Raw genomic sequence first — 17,754 nt, forward strand, 5'->3', positions numbered from 1 at the left:
GGGAGGAGGTGTAGGGGTTGTCATAGTCAGACTTAATGTGGTGTGTGGTGATTATAGGAGGAAGGGCTGGACATGGGCACAAGTGCAGGCTGGGATTGGGGAAGGAGGATGTTAAGAGGCTGGGGAAGAGGACGGAGGTGTTTGGGTAGGACGTGTTTGTTGAGTTTATTTTAGGGCTGGGAAACAAAAGCGGAGACTGCTCTGTCTGGGGTACTGTGTTTGTCAGGGTGCTGCTGCTCAGCTGACCTGACGTAGGGCTCCCTTTAATGGAAGGAGAGAAGGGAAGAGATTGTACCGTACAGCTGAGCAACTGGTGTGGTTGGGCAGATTGGATACACAATATTGTTTATATATCTGCCATCAGGTTTGAAGCCAACCCACATTTTCGGAAAGATGGGTGCCCCCTTTGCAGCTTCTTCTTAAGTGATCTCCTCCCCAGTGGCCTACTTCATTTGATTAGGGATGGCTCCACCTATAGCCCCGAACTCCTAAATCTTCTGAGCAGCAAACCCTGCTTCTGGTCTGGAGTGGACACTGAGCATTTGTGATTATTGTCCCCCCCCCCCCCCCCCCACACACACACACACACACACACACACACACACACTGTCAGTGCCAGCCTGCTCAATGGTGCTGATCTGAGTGCCAGGGAGGAGGAACGCGGGGCGCGGAGGTCCTTTTAACGTGGGAGGGGAGGGATGATCAGTCTTCTCAACATTGACAAGCTGCTCTCCACTGTATAATACACTTTAAGCCTTGTGCTGGCTGGCTGGTTGTTCTCCTTTAACGGACAGAATGTGGGAGGAGTAAGAGGAAGGCAGGCCTTGTATGTATTCGTAGCAAAAACATCACTTTCCGCCTTTCCGGTTGAATGTTGCAAACCAGAGACAGGGGTACCGCGCTGGAATCCCCCAGGTAATTGCCCATATTATAGAAACTATTGACAGTAGCTCCCTCCCCCCCCCCCCCCCCCCCCCATTAATGTGCCAGGAGGTGCATCGCTTTTCCAGATGTTAATGATATTATGTTTACCAGTATCCTGCTATTGTTTTTTGACGATGTAGCTTTTTTGTATATGTTTTACAATGATATAAACTTTGTAACTGTCTAAATAAACTGGAATTATCCAGAGACACAGAGAGGCATTTTCGAAAGAAGTCCAAGTCAGAATTGGGAAGTCCTCGTAACATCCAAAAAGGTCTATCAGCCATTTTTGAACACGAAAAACGTTGGAATTTTCAGTTTGAAAATGAGTGGGACTTTCTTGGCTGTTCATTTTGGATGTTTTCAGCACACTTCCCAAAATGAAGGGCCCTGTTTACTAAGCCGCGCTGTAGGCGCACTATCGTTTTTAGCATGCACTAAAAATTAGCACCCTTAGGAACATATGGGTGTCTCTAACAGCAAACGCAAAAAACGCTAGCGAGCCTTAGTAAACAGGGCCTGAAATGGCCAAAATATGAGCGCCAGGTGTCGCTGCAAAGCAGAGGAGCAGTCTAGTGGTCAGTGCAGTGGACTTTAACGGGACCCAGGTACAAATCTCACCTTTATTCATTTACTAGTAAAAAAGGCCCGTTTCTGGATCAAATGAAACGGGCGCTAGCAAGGTTTTCCTCCCCAACACCCCCTCCCTCCCTACCCACCAGTTCGTCGTTCTGAAGCCACTGACGCCATAGGTCCGCACCTCGTGAACGCACTTTCATCAGCTTTTTGGTTGTGAAGACACTGACGCCATTGCCCCGCCCTCGATGCGTGACGCCATTGCTCCGCCCTTGATGTCATCACGTTTGACGTGAGGGCGGGGCCCAGCGACATGGTGCTTTTGGTGGCTTCACCACCACGAACCCTTCGTTACGGAAATGACGTCAATGTTCTCAGAACGTTGAGGGTGAGTTTTATATACGGAAGTGACGACCATGTCCTCAGAACGTTGAGGGTGAGTTTTATTATATTAGATATGTTATTGTGAGCCACGCAGGAACAGATAAAAACCTACTGTACCTATAGGTACACCACTTCAATAGCCATCACACTTGCAGGTCTATCTTATAAATTCAGGTACAGTAGGTACTCCCAGGAGGGCTCACATGTAACCCCGGGCACACCTCCAGCTCAGCTTCCGCCAGGGTTTCGCTCATCTCTGGGGACTGGTGTCACACAAACGATACTTCTGCACACACACAGCTCCCACGGGCTGGATCACTCGAGCTAGGCGCAGGCCAGAGCTGGAATAAATCTGGTAGGCTGAACGTTCTCTTTTTTTGCGCGCACTCACTCAAAAGATTAGTCTGCAGTCTCAATGTTGAACTTCAGCTTGCTTTACTAATAGTAACTTGGAAAAACAGTTCATAAACTTGTCAACTTGGTTTGTACAATTCAGGATATTTTTCTTAGATGGTCAGCTTCCATTTGATTCAAACTCACAGTTCAGCTCTAATTTTTCTATCTTAAATCTCCTCTATTTGCAAATCAGAACATAGTTAATAATCTCCTCTTCATTAAACTCTCAGTCCACGATCATCTCCGCATAGTCTCTTCAGGTACTCTGTCCCATCCTGGAACAGGGATCATTCACACTTGCAAAGGAAGTCCTGCACGCCTGCTCCCATTTCTCCTACCTGGGGTGTATTGTTCCCCCCAAGCCTTCCTTGTCATGGCCACGTTGAGAACACTCTGCAGGCAGGGGCTACCAATCACCACACACTGCAGACTTCTCCTGCCTTGGTAACCAGGACTTCCTCCTCAGTGCTGCAAGTCTTGGCAGGGGTGGACAATCAAAGACCAGAATCTTCTGCATTCAATGTCTTTTATTACTCCTTGGATTATACATATTGCTGCTCTATTAGGAGTAACCATAATACCTGAAGCTGTCATACAGCCTAGTATCCACTGTCACTTTCACTTCTTAGGGGGAGTGGAGGGGGTCAGTAACCACCGGTAGATTAAAGAGGGGTTAGGCTTTAATCCCTCCAGGTGTCAAATAGGGCACATATTAATATGTACCCTGGATGGGATTGAAACAGGTCTAGATAAAAACGTCCTTTTTTTTAAGCCTTTTATGTTTCTTCCCTTTCCATTACCACTGAAAGACGTTCTAATTTTGTGCCCTCCCTAGTCCTGCCCAAAATATGCTTCCAAACATTTCCCCTTGCTATTTGGATGAACTGTAGTGTAAAACATCCAAAATCTGTCTTTTGAAAATCGTGATTTGGACGTTTCTGACAGATGGACTTTTCTTTTTTGGGCCATTTTGAGATGTCCATCTGCTTTGAAAATGAGCACCAAAGGCAACTGAAGTCTACCTCAATAGGCACTTGTACCTCTGGTCTCTGAATTGCGTACTGCAATCTTTATTTTTGTTATCAGTGTATTTCCTTTGGCGTAACTCAAGGCGTATATATAAGATAACAATAAAAAGAAGCTTAAAAGATCATAAAAATGTAATTTAATGATAATAAAGAATAACAACTTAAAAGTTAATGGGAACAATGTGAATCTAATAACTCCATACAGCTAAAATTAGTTAAAAAATCACGTATAACCATCTCATAAATACTTCTATAAATAAAGGCTAATAAATAAGAAAGAAGGTGTTACATCTTAATAATTAGGGTAGCTAATAAATTATGTGTATTTGCCTTCCAAATCATTTATGGATTGACACCAAATTGCATGCTTCCTTTGATTGATATTCCTGCTCGTAATTCCATCCGAGGATTCAGGGACTTCCTACTTCTTCACTACCACAACTGTAAGAAAATTATAGTAAATCAGTTCTTTCAGCTGACTTTTTGTATCAATCTACTAAGGGCCCTTTTTACCAATCAGCGGCAAAAAGGAGCCAGCACTGGTGTCGGCACATGTTTTACACGCACGCCGAGGACCCATTTTACCACAGCTGATAAAAGGGAAGTCTCATTTTCCTATAGGAAATGGCCGGGCAGCAAGTAAAGCACTTGCCGCGTGGCCATTGAGGGGGGGGGGATCCCTTACCGCCACTGGCTTAATACGTTGCTTGACTAACTCAGAACAGAACCAGAAAATGTAAGTGAATCATGATAATTTGGGGTGTACGGGTAATGTTAATTGGTGATCACATGGTAACAGGCTGTAGAATTTTACAGTTTGTAACCAAGATCTGAGCTGGCTAACATCTTAAGGTAATTCGATAACCGTGTACCTATAAATAGTGTGACCTTGGGGTCTGATACCTGGAACGATTGATCGTCTAACATTATTTTGTTTCCTTGTTTCAGTAAGTAGTAGGAAGGCATAGGAGCAAGCTCCATTCAATATTTTACCAGCTGTAATTGAACGTGGGAGCAGGCTCCGCCCACTACTTACGTAATTTTTACACAGACAGCTAGTGGCGCACTGCTACTCGACGCGCAGCCTTAGTGTGCACCTTTGTGTAGCAGCTTTGAGTGGTTTTTAGTCTTTTATTGGAGGAACTTGGAATCAAGAACTGCAAGTACGTTAGTTTATTTTTGTTTTATTATAATGTTTTTTGGATGCAGATGTTTAGTCAAAATGCATTGGTTTTATATGCTTTTGATTTTATTCTTGGGCTTGGGTAGTTTAGAGGGGTCAGTGGAAGAGAAGATTAACTATGATCATGCAGTTTCTATTCCTGTAATAGCTTAGGTCGCTCAACTGCAAAACACTATGCACAACATTGTGCAAAAACACACTCAGAACCTTACTGAACCATAACACTAGGCAGACCCTAATACACCAATATACCACCCATACGGAAAATGCAGACCGTCAACAATATAAAACAAGGGATCATGATATCACAATTCTCATGTAGAGCCATTGAACATCCTTTTAGGGTGGATAGTGTTCACAATGAGATCCTTTTATTAACGACCTTATGTAGATCCTTCAAGAGGTAGTGTGTCATGATTTAGGCTCTAAAACCCTTTCTGATGTTTTGGTGCCACCTCAGTGGCACCACACAGGCCAATACACAATCTCTCCACTGCAAAACACTATACACAAACTTGTGCAAAAACACACTCATAACCTTATCAAACCATAATAGCACTAATTCCATGGACAGGACGAGCTACAACCTTATGCATGGAAAGGCAGCACTGTAATTACACTGGACTCTAAAACACCTAGTGAAACAACCTAGTGAAACAAAAAAAAACCAAAAAGGGCTGCAAATACTACACGCTAGCAGAATACTGCACCTTGATCACACATGAAATACACATGACACAACAGATATGAAGGCAAAATACTGAACTGGAAAGTTACCTCAAGAAGTCGGACTCAGCATGCAGCAATACTAGAAAAATTTAAACTTGCATGCAAAATATCATGCACATTTCCAAAAGCTGACATATTCCAATTAATAAATTATGAATAAAAAATGTTTTCTACCTTTGCTGTCTGAGCATTTATTTTTTCTATTCGTGTCTTCTGTTTTATGCAGTGTCTTCTTTCAATTTGATATTTTTTCTCTCACCATGTCCTTTTTCAAGATCTTATTTCCATTTTGTTTCTTCATGATGCCCAACTCCTTTCTTTTCCTTTCTCTCCTCTCCTATATCTGTCTCTGACACTAATCTTTGTTTCTCATCTATGTTTTTATCCCTCCTCCAGTCCTCAGTCTCCCTCCACTTACCTCTCTAGTCCTCCCATTTTCATGTCTCTCATTATTTGTCAGCCTCCTATTCCCTTGTCTTTCAGCTACTTTTTAGTTCCCCATTTCCACTCTTTGTGCTCATCCTCTTCCTAGACTCATCTACATTCATCTGCCTCTCATCCCTTCACACCCCTTATCTACACTCCTACCCCACTTTTACTTCCCCATTTCTAACCTCTCACACCTCCAACAATGACTTCTCACTTTTGTTTGTTTCTTACCCTCTTAATAGCCCTCTGCCTCCTTCTTTTCATCCCTGTGTAATCAGAGGTGGGAAAAAAAAAGTTACTGTCCTTCTGATGGCTGCAATTTATTTTGAAGGATGGCTAGCAAGAGAGAGAACCCTGGGAGCACAACTGGCTTTGGGGGTTGCTCTCTCTGTAGCTGTGTGGTTGAGGTGGAAGCCAGCAGAAGACTGTCAGCACGAAGAGAAGGTAGTGAAGGCAACAGCCACAAAACAAAAAGTGACCATGGCAGCGACGTCAATCATGACAGGCTCGCCTCCAGCTTCTCCCTTCACACAGTGTCCCGCCTTCGCGGAAACAGGAAATGCATCATCGCAGAAGGCGGGACACTGTGTGAAGGGAGAAGCTGGAGCTGGAGGCGAGCCTGTAGTGCCTTTTTCTTGATTGACGTCGCTGCCACAGAAAGTAAAAGATTAAAACGCGCAGGGGGGGAGGGAGGAGGAAGAGGAGGGCTGCCGATCGGGAAGCCAGCGAGGCAGCGAGAGTGGGAAGGAAGGAGGGAGAGCTATCTGACAAAAACACTGCATTTGTGAGGGCAGCAGCCAAAGGAAGTCCACGATTGGGCTGGGGAGGCTTAGCCTCCCCAAGCCTCATATATGGGGCGCCTATGGGCATAGTGACGAAACAACTCTCTGAATACCTAAATAAACACTCAATTTTACATGAATCTCAATCAGGATTTCTGTCAAATCACAGCACCGAAACTGTACTAGTGTCCGCAATGAACTCATTCAAACAAGCAATTGCAACTGGTAACAACATACTCCTCCTACAGTTCGACATGTCCAACACCTTTGACATGGTTAATCATGGAATATTACTACATATACTAGAATACTTTGGAGTAGGAAGTACAGTTCTCAAATGGTTCAAAGGATTCCTGACCACAAGATCTTACCAAGTAACAATGAACGCGGACATACCACCCCCATGGATACCTGAATGTGGAGTTCCCCAGGGATCCCCCCTATCACCAACTCTCTTCAACCTAATGATGATACCTTTAGCCAAACTTCTAGCCAATCAAAACCTTAATCCCTACATGTACGCAGACGATGTCACGATTTACATCCCGTTCAAACAAGATCTAAATGAAATTACCAACAAAATCAACCAAAGCCTCCAAATCATGTTCCTGGGCGGATGCATTCCAGCTGAAACTCAATGCAGAAAAAACACAGTGTCTTGTACTTACCTCACAACAAAACAACTACTCCACCATAACCACACCATACTGCTCTCTCCCCGTTGCACAAAATTTGAAAATTTTAGTTTAGGGAAGTTTGAGTGCTTATCTCCTTAAGTTTGGTTCCTAGAGTTTTAGAATATTGGTCTTGAGATATCTGTTTATTCCAAGACATTTTACGATGAGTTCACTCCCAGTTCTTGAGGACCATCAACAGGTCAGGTTTTCAGGATATCCCTAATGTTTGTTAGCTAGTTAATACTTATAATTATCAAAATTCTAATTACGTAAGAATAGCCATACTGGGTCAGACCAATGGTCCATCTAGCCCAGCATCCTGCTTCCAGCAGTGGCCAATCCAGGTCACAAATACCCGACAGAATCCCAATTAGTAGCACCATTCCATGCTACCAATCTCAGGGTAAGCAGTGGCTTCTCTCATGTCCATCAGACTATGGACGTTTCCTCCAGGAACGTCAAAACCTTTTTAAAATCCAGATACGCTAACTGCTGTTACCACATCCTCTGGCAACGAGTTCCAGAGCTTAACTATTCTTTGAGTGAAAAAATATTTCCTCCTATTTGTTTTCAAAGTATTTCCATGCAATTTCATTGAGTGTCCCCTGGTCTTTGTACTTTTTGAATGAGTGAAAAATCGATTCACCTCCACCCGCTCCACACCACTCAGGATTTTGTAGACCTCAATCATATCCCCCCCTCAGCTGTCTCTTTTCCAAGCTGAGTAGCCTTATTTAGCCTTTCCTCAGATAGGAGCAGTTCCATCCCCTCTATCATTTTGGTTGCTCTTCTTTGAACCTTTTCTAATTCTGCTATAGATCTTTTCTGAGATACGGCAACCAGAATTGAACGTAATATTCAAGGTGAGGTCGCACCATGGAGCAATACAGAGGCATTATAATATTTTTGATCTTATTTTGCATCCCTCGCCTAATAATTCCTTACATCCTGTTTGCTTTTTTGGCCACCGTCACACACTGGACAGAAGTTGAGTAACAGATATATAAGGACAATATAGCTTGGATTGTGAGTTGAACGTGAACATATCAGTTGCAGGGTTTCAATCATTTACAAGCACAACAGAAGTTTAATGTTGAAGAACCAATCAGCAATTTTGTCTTCATATCTGTTTGGAACACATTTTAATCTGTGACACATTAGTGAATTGGGTGAAACCCCCTCTGGAACTTAAAATGAGAATGAAACGATACGCTTAAGTTATTCTGCATACAGAAAAGTACCAGTTTATCATCATTGCTTATAAGCATTTTGTTTGAAGGTTAATGAACTTCTGGTGCAATGATTGTCATCAGGTTACCATAACATCCCAGAGAGGGATTATGGGAATGTACTGAGCACCTCACAATATAGTACATATAGAATGGTCATTTATTATATTTTCTAACCAAGGGTAATATTAGTGTTTGTAAACATTATTTTTTAAGTTGAATTAAAGTGGATTTTAAGAATTCAGTGGTCAATTAGAATTTTGATAATGAATATGCATGAGAGAAATTTGTAAACAGTGGAGGTTGTAGACACGCAAATGTCTTTCATGCATATTCATTAGGGATATATGTGGCCCTTGTGGACTGGGAGTGAAGACTAAAGAATTAAGATGTCTTGCAATGCCGAGTCTTCATCTTTGTGTTGGTATTTCATGGTGTGTTTGTAATATTTCCTTTCACAAACTAAAATAAAATTGTTTGTGCACCTTAACCAGAATTATTTCCTTGAAAGCAAATTAAGAAACTTAGGGCCCTGTTTATTAAGGTGTGCTAGCGTTTTTAGCATACGCTAACTGTGTAGATGCCCATAGGAATATTATGGGCACCCACAGGGTTAGTACGTGCTGATATTTAGATTGTAAGCTCATCTGAGCAGGGACCATCCTTCTTTGTTAAATTGTACAGCGCTACGTAACCCTAGTAGTGCTCTAGAAATGTTAAGTAGTAGTAGTATAACGCTAGTGCGCCGCTAGCGCAGCTTAGTAAACAGGGCCCTTTATTACAAAACCAGGTTAGGTTTGGTAAGATAAGCATTGCTCAAATTGGCTGCTCACTTAAGTCTTGGTGACACCAGCTTACAATGCACTGCAAGACAAACCAAAGAAATTCAGTTTTCACTCATTTTTTTACATATTTAGGGAGTAATTTTATAAAGCTTTTTCCACATGTAAATAATATTTTACACACAAAAAGGTCTCATAAAACTGTGGGGGAATATGCAAAAGCAGGGGCGGAGCCAGAAATTCTGGCACCCCTCCTCCCCAGAGTTGCAGCTACCATAATCACCACTATCCTACCTCCACTGCTCACTGTGCAGGAAGAAACTCCAGTGCAAGTCTCAAGACGTGCACCGGAGATCCTTCCTGCACTGCACTGCTTAAAAATAAAGAGTCACCACATGGTTCAGGCAGGGCTGGCACAACAGAGGTAAGAGTGTTGCCATGCTTACCACACTTATCATGTGTGCCAGCTCTGGTAAAAAGTAAGTGTGTGGAAAAAATACAACTGCTTTTACTAAAACTGTGTGTAGGTGTTCCCCAGGGCGTAGATTGGATGGAGTGAGGAGCACAGTTATGATGTCCACAGGTATTTCATAAACTACACGTGTACACACAATAGTGATCATGCACAGATTTACACCTTCAGATTTCTACTCAGGCTTAGGTACCATTGTATCTTTATAAAACAGCCAACCAGAACGAGGCTATTAAAAGACAGGATATACGAGACAGCTTGCTGTAAATTTAGGCTCTTACTGTGAAGAAACAAGTGCCTGGAAGTTTTTGAAAGCTGATCTCATTTGGCACTTTGAGGTTTAGGTCAGCTAGGGTTTATTATGTGTGCAGTTCATCATAAAAGCCATATCCTTTATCTGTCCATCACACAGCCATATCCATTACCCACCCATATAATTATGATTCATGTAAACACTGGTAGTAGAAAACAGAAGGTGAGACATTCTCATTATGCAGTATCTAATTAAAGTCATTAAGATCACCATCTTTTGTTCTGATTTTTAATTTTGTTCCTAAAGAGCCGATTAGTGTTCGTAGAATTTTTGAAACCTCTTCCCTCTTAACTGCTTGTACTGTCAAGGACTGAGGCCAAATTGATTAGCCCTAGAACTGCATTTGGATGCCACATTGATCCATGTAAAGTGTGAACACTACAAACAGCTGAAGAAGGGATCATCAGAGCCCCTTGCAGTCATCATACTATTAAGTGTAAAGCATAAATATAGCATGAACAGATGAAGCAGCATGAGTCAAGATTCCAGAATTCTCCTAGAACTTTGTGGTTCTTTTATACATGCACTGACCCTTGATATAGAAAAGCTATAGGACCAGGTACCTGTTACGTCTGTTTTTCTTCTTCCAGAGACACCATGAGTGACCTGAAAATCCAAGGGCAGGACCTGACTGAGATGAGTTCCTTGATCCAGTCCACTGTGGTGATGGAAGTGACCAAGCAAGTTCAGGCTCTCCTGACATCACTGGAGACCACTACACTGAATATTGCCATCACCGGAGAATCTGGAACTGGAAAGTCAACCTTCATCAATGCCATCCGAGGTCTGAGTGATGAGGATGTGGGAGCAGCAGTGACTGGGGTGACTGAGAGCACCAGAGAGCCGAATTGTTACCAGCACCCAAAGATATCCACTGTTCAATTATGGGATTTGCCTGGCATTGGGACCCCCAGTTTCCAGGCTGACCGGTACCTGGAGCAGGTGGGCTTTGAGAGGTATGACTTTTTTATCATCTTGAGTTCAGAACGCTTCAGAGAAAACAATGCATATCTGGCCAGAAGCATCAGAGCAGTGAACAAGAAGTTCTACTTTGTACGTTCTAAAATCGACCTGGACATAAGGGCCTGCCAGAGGAACAGAAATTTTAATGAAGAGAGAGTCCTTGCAGAAATACGAGCAAATTGTATCCATTGTTTGGAGAAGGAAGGGGTGGAGGCCCCTAAAGTCTTTCTGCTGTCCAGCTTTGAGCTTCATAAGTATGATTTTCACAAGTTGCAAGACACGCTGGTCCAAGAACTTAATGGCCAAAAGAAACATGTGTTGCTACTGTCTCTCCCAAATATCACAGTAGAGATGATTGAAAAGAAGAAGGAGTCCTTGAAAAGGCATATCTGGAAGAAGGCTCTCTTAGCCTGCCTCATCTCCGCTCTGCCCACATTTCCTGTACACTACAATGCACCATTGCTGATGGAGACCTTGGCTTCCTACCAGAAGAACTTTGGCCTGGATGATGAGTCCATCAGCACTCTGGCTTTGAGAGTCAATAAATCTCCTTGTAGCCTGAAGAAGCAGATCACTTCATCCTTGGGCAAGGATATTTCTGATCACTCTGTACAGTCAGCCCTCAGAATGGCTGCACTGTGTGGTCATGCCAGTGTGAGCCTGGTGGAGCGTCATGTGCCATTGTTGGGCAACCTTGTAGCTGGTGGTATCTCCTTTGTGGCCATTTATATTCTACTTAGCAGCTCTTTGGACAGTTTTGCCCAGGATGCCCAGAAGGTCCTGAAAGCAGCCTACAGAACAGAAAAAGAAGATAAGTTGGAAGCCTACTACAGCCAGGAGATTGACTTTCTCTATGACTAATTTCTAGCTGCATGATGTTGCATTCCATTCCTGATTTTTCTAATACCTCCTGCATATTCTGTAAGACAACTAGGGACCAGGATGCTCACGCCAGATTAGCTCTAATATAGCTTGAGAGCATTCTATGAACTATTAAATGTATAGGATTTGGCATTTTACAGTGTGTGGACCTTTTACACAGGCAGAGAGTATGCTGAAACACGGCTGTGTCAGGATATCATGAGTGCCTTAATTCTTATTAGATAATACAATAAAACTTTGAACCAAGATGATTTCCTGAGTTGTTTGTCTTTTCCTCCCTTTGGTTGTCACTGCTGTTTTTCTTTGTAAGAGTCTGAAAACCAGGGCTGGAGCCTGGAAAAAACATGGAGGCACTTTGGTAGTATTGCACTTATTGGACTTCCAAGCTGAAGGAGGGAAGATTTTTTAGTTGATAAATATGACATTTAAAGAGCCAGCACCTGGTCCCAAAGCTTGTGTGCACATTTGTCATTGGGGAAACAAAGAGCCTACCAAAACATAAAACTTCTTTGTTCCACACCAGCTCTTCCCTCCAAGATTCAAGTTAGAAGTATCTGAGTAAAGTACTGCTGGCAAGCAACTCACTTCTACTACAAAGCACCATTGCTAATGAGTCCCAAAAGAAGCTGCAGACTCATGGTGCAGGTTTATTCTTACCCTGGGACACTTTGAGGCTCATTTTCAAAGCACTTAGCCTCCCAAAGTTCCATAGAAACCTATGGAACTTAGCCTCCCAAAGTGCTTTGAAAATATGCCTCTTTGTATCAACAGCGTCAGAAGCATGACCATAAATTAAGGAACATGGTATGTGGTTTAAATAGGGGAGAAAATATAAACAAACATACTAAAACACCTACCAAATAATTACTTGATTTTGATTGGATCCTCAGACGGTGAGCCAAATGTTCACATTTAACATTAGCATAACACCAGATTCTTCATTGATCCAAACTCATTTTACATACAGTGGGGGAAATAAGTATTTGATCCCTTGCTGATTTTGTAAGTTTGCCCACTGACAAAGACATGAGCAGCCCATAATTGAAGGGTAGGTTATTGGTAACAGTGAGAGATAGCACATCACAAATTAAATCCGGAAAATCACATTGTGGAAAGTATATGAATTTATTTGCATTCTGCAGAGGGAAATAAGTATTTGATCCCTCTGGCAAACAAGACCTAATACTTGGTGGCAAAACCCTTGTTGGCAAGCACAGCGGTCAGACGTCTTCTGTAGTTGATGATGAGGTTTGCACACATGTCAGGAGGAATTTTGGTCCACTCCTCTTTGCAGATCATCTCTAAATCATTAAGAGTTCTGGGCTGTCGCTTGGCAACTCGCAGCTTCAGCTCCCTCCATAAGTTTTCAATGGGATTAAGGTCTGGTGACTGGCTAGGCCACTCCATGACCCTAATGTGCTTCTTCCTGAGCCACTCCTTTGTTGCCTTGGCTGTATGTTTTGGGTCATTGTCGTGCTGGAAGACCCAGCCACGACCCATTTTTAAGGCCCTGGCGGAGGGAAGGAGGTTGTCACTCAGAATTGTACGGTACATGGCCCCATCCATTCTCCCATTGATGCGGTGAAGTAGTCCTGTGCCCTTAGCAGAGAAACACCCCCAAAACATAACATTTCCACCTCCATGCTTGACAGTGGGGACGGTGTTCTTTGGGTCTTAGGCAGCATTTCTCTTCCTCCAAACACGGCGAGTTGAGTTCATGCCAAAGAGCTCAATTTTTGTCTCATCTGACCACAGCACCTTCTCCCAATCACTCTCGGCATCATCCAGGTGTTCACTGGCAAACTTCAGACGGGCCGTCACATGTGCCTTCCTGAGCAGGGGGACCTTGCGGGCACTGCAGGATTGCAATCCGTTATGTCATAATGTGTTACCAATGGTTTTCGTGGTGACAGTGGTCCCAGCTGCCTTGAGATCATTGACAAGTTCCCCCCCTTGTAGTTGTAGGCTGATTTCTAACCTTCCTCATGATCAAGGATACCCCACGAGGTGAGATTTTGCGTGGAGCCCCAGATCTTTGTCGATTGACAGTCATTTTGTACTTCTTCCATTTTCTTACTATGGCACCAACAGTTGTCTCCTTCTCGCCCAGCGTCTTACTGATGGTTTTGTAGCCCATTCCAGCCTTGTGCAGGTGTATGATCTTGTCCCTGACATCCTTAGACAGCTCCTTGCTCTTGGCCATTTGTAGAGGTTAGAGTCTGACTGATTCACTGAGTCTGTGGACAGGTGTCTTTCATACAGGTGACCATTGCCGACAGCTGTCTGTCATGCAGGTAACGAGTTGATTTGGAGCATCTACCTGGTCTGTAGGGGCCAGATCTCTTACTGGTTGGTGGGGGATCAAATACTTATTTCCCTCTGCAGAATGCAAATAAATTCATATACTTTCCACAATGTGATTTTCCGGATTTAATTTGTGATGTGCTATCTCTCACTGTTACCAATAACCTACCCTTCAATTATGGGCTGCTCATGTCTTTGTCAGTGGGCAAACTTACAAAATCAGCAAGGGATCAAATACTTATTTCCCCCACTGTATGTCTTAATGCTTGTGTTTCAAAAAATCTCTTCATAAATTTATCAACGACTCAAAGAGGTCATTTTACTTAAGTGTGCTAATGAATTAAAAAACTAGATATAAAACAACTCATAATTAACCAGTAGACTGTATGCTAAAAGAAATGTTTCATGTGTTTAGTTTTTTATGCTTTGTTTTATATTTTTTGTATGACATGCTCACGTATGTTTTTCGAGTTCAATCGTGACCCCTGAGGCAGGCGGTTTTTGCCGCCGAAACACAGACTGTGTCTGGTCCTACTGGTACTGTGAATAAAGTAATATTAAGCTACATGTCCTGTGATGGATCGTCGTTTTGACCAGCCTCTACTTCTGCTTGTGCTGCTTTCCTGTAGAGGTTCTTCCTGAAAACAATTCATGTGCAGTGAAATAGGGTAACGATCAGATATTGTGCTGGGCAGTATGCACCATTCTGTGCACAGTAACATAGTAAATGACGGCAGAAAAAGACCTGCACGGTCTACCCAGTCTGCCCATATGTGCTACTTTTTGTGTATACCTTACCTTGATTTGTACCTGTCCTTTTCAGGGCACAGACCGTGTAAGTCTGCCCAGCGCTATCCCCACCTCCCAACCACCAGCCCCGCCTCCCACCACCGGCTGTGGCACAGACCGTATAAGTCTGCCCAGCACTATCCCCGCCTCCCGCCACCAGCTCTGCCACCCAATCTCGGCCAAGCTCCTTAGGATCCATTCCTTCTGAACAGGATTCCTTTATGTTTATCCCACGCGTGCTTGAATTCTGTTACCGTTTTCATTTCCACCACCTCCCGCGGGAGGGCATTCCAAGCATCCACTACTCTCTCCGTGAAAAAATACTTCCTGACATTTTTCTTGAGTCTGCCCCCCTTCAATCTCATTTCATGTCCTCTCGTTCTACCTCCGCATCTCCGGAAAAGGTTCGTTTGCGGATTAATACTTTTCAAATATTTGAACGACTGTATCATATCACTCCTGTTTCTCCTTTCTTCCAGAGTATACATGTTCAGGTCATCAATTCTCTCCTTAATACGTCTTGTAACGCAAATCCCTTACCATTCTCGTAGCTTTTCTTTGCACTGCTTCTATTCTTTTTACATCCTTCGTAAGGTACGGCCTCCAAAACTGCACAATACTCTTAAGTGGGGCCTCACCAACGACTTATACAGGGGCATCAACACCCCCTTTCTTCTGCTGGTCACACCTCTCTCTATACAGCCTAACAACCTTCTAGCTACGGCCACCGCCTTGTCACACTGTTTCGTCGCCTTCAGATCCTCAGATACTATCACCCCAAGATCCCTCTCCCCGCCTAACACATACGTCTCCCATGGATTTCTATTCCCTAAGTGCATCACTTTGCATTTCTTCGCATTGAATTTTAATTGCCAAACCTTAGACCATTCTTCTAGCTTCCTCAGATCCTTTTTCATGTTTTCCGCTCCCTCCCAGGTGTCCACTTTGTTACAGATCTTAGTATCATCCGCAAATAGGCAAACTTTACCTTCTAACCCTTCGGCAATGTCACTCACAAATATATTGAACAGAATCGGTCCCAGCACCGATCCTTGAGGAACACCTTTCCCTCCTCCGATCGAATTCCATTCACCACCACCCTCTGGCTTCTGTCCGTCAACCAGTTCCTAATCCAGTTCACCACTTCGGGTCCTATTGTAAATATAGAGAAGAAAAGAAGCTTTTACCTTGCCCCCCCCCCCCTCTTTCCTGGGAAGGGGGCATCTTGCAGAGAGCAGGGAGACACAGTGAGGCAGCCATGGGCATAATTATATATAAGAAGCCATATTAATTGGTGTTTAAAAGCTTGATGCTTGAATTCAACTTTTTCAGTTCTGCAAGTGATGGAGGAATGTCATCTGGTTTAGATTACGTTTGCCAAGCTTAAAGGTTAGAAAGGTCAGTGAGAAATGAAACTCTGTCCTTTGTGAATGATGGATTGTTAATGCTAGCACATCTGTATACTATTAAATCTTGAGGGGATACTATTATGAATGAACAAAGCATGAGCCAGACATGCTGTAGTTTAAAAGTAGTTTAAAGCTGAAATAATTTTAGAAGTTCTTGATATGTAGATTTTGTTATAAGGAGATAGCTTAGATATAGATATAGAGACCATTATAAGTATGTAGAATATGTCCTTATAAGGATGCTTACTTTAGAATATGCTGTATTCTGTGTAAATTAATAATTCTGTGTGGAATGTCTGTTCAACTCTCTGTCTGACTTTCTGAGTAGGGCTGCAGTGAAAAGATCAGCATATGGTTTGACTTAGCCATAGTTCTGGCTGGTTTGATGTATGAAGCTGATAGGTGAAAAGAGGTCAGGACTAGTCAACTCTCTTCTCCTTGATTAATTATAGGTAAATGTAGGAATGGGTCTTGAAAGTAATAACTGATATGTATGTTATTAAGTAAGACTGGCCCTTGACCCCTTAATGAATGCCAGAGTTCAGTTAGTAGTTAGTATGAACCAGACTAGGAATATGAGAATAATTAATGTCAGATTGGCCCCTTCGCCCCTCAATGAACCTAAGTTAATCATAATAAAATGTAAGAGACTGGGAGCCACAATGTCTGGTTTGAGAGGCTCCAGGTCATAGGTCAGTTTGAGAAATATCAAACCTATGTAACTGATATTTTTAAAGTAATGATTGGCTGAGGCAAGGTAACCAATCTATTCTTTACCATCTGGAAAGTAAGGGGGGCTAGGAGGGGGCTTAGGACTGTATTTAAGTGGGAGTAGAAGCAGCTTACGTCAGAAGAAAGAGAGCAGAAGGAACAGACAGAAGAGGGAGAGACAGCAGAAGGAGAGAAGCAGCTGAGACAGAAGCCACAAAGACACAGAGAGCTGAGAAAGAGAAGAAGAGACTTAATGCTGATGTCCTGCTTTGTTTGCTGGCAAATAAAGAAGATTTCTCCCTCATTCTGGTGTGTGCTGCTTGACTCCTGAAGTACCACAGATTCTGCTAACAATAGGGGTAATTCATGCATCCATTCCTGCAACAATTCTTGGTGGCAGCGGTGGGATTTCGAACCCTGCAGCGATTTCTGGCACCCAACTGACTGGAGAACATTCGCCGGGTATGTATTCTGTATTCTGTATTGTAATCCTAGCTAGGAAACTGTAAACCAGCCCCTCAAAAATTGAAGGAAGGGGAGTCTGATCAACTCTCAGCGAAGACCTTAGTAGCTTTTAGTCTAGTGGAGATTAGAAGCGAAACCGCTTGAGCTTATCTGTATCTGAGAAATTTGAAATTGTTGGGTGGGATTTTTTGTGCAGAATGTGTGATGCATGAATGAATGTTAAATGAGTGCGGACTTCTTATAACTGCGTTTCCAATTAACGCGAGTTCAATTGGCCAGTGACAGAAGGAAGCGATTGTTGTCTGTCTTACCTTGTGTCTCGAGAGT

General features: G+C 43.0%; 1 protein-coding gene across 2 annotated transcripts; it reads left to right on the forward strand.

The window, feature by feature from the left end:
- Positions 1-639: 639 nt before the first annotated feature.
- LOC115476596 (interferon-inducible GTPase 5-like) lies at positions 640-12,065 on the forward strand. 2 transcript variants are annotated; one of them, XM_030213052.1, is made up of 2 exons: positions 640-915; positions 10,495-12,065. In XM_030213052.1, the coding sequence occupies exons 1-2, from the start codon at positions 872-874 to the stop codon at positions 11,726-11,728; spliced, it is 1,278 nt and encodes a 425-aa protein (XP_030068912.1). In that variant the 5' UTR covers positions 640-871; the 3' UTR covers positions 11,729-12,065. The 2 variants fall into 2 exon arrangements, with proteins under 2 accessions (XP_030068912.1, XP_030068913.1); XM_030213053.1 differs by having other exon boundaries at positions 640-907; positions 10,490-12,065.
- The last annotated feature ends 5,689 nt before the right edge of the window (positions 12,066-17,754 follow it).

Source organism: Microcaecilia unicolor, chromosome 8 (assembly GCF_901765095.1).
Source record: "Microcaecilia unicolor chromosome 8, aMicUni1.1, whole genome shotgun sequence".
NCBI classification, from domain to species: Eukaryota; Metazoa; Chordata; class Amphibia; order Gymnophiona; family Siphonopidae; genus Microcaecilia; species Microcaecilia unicolor.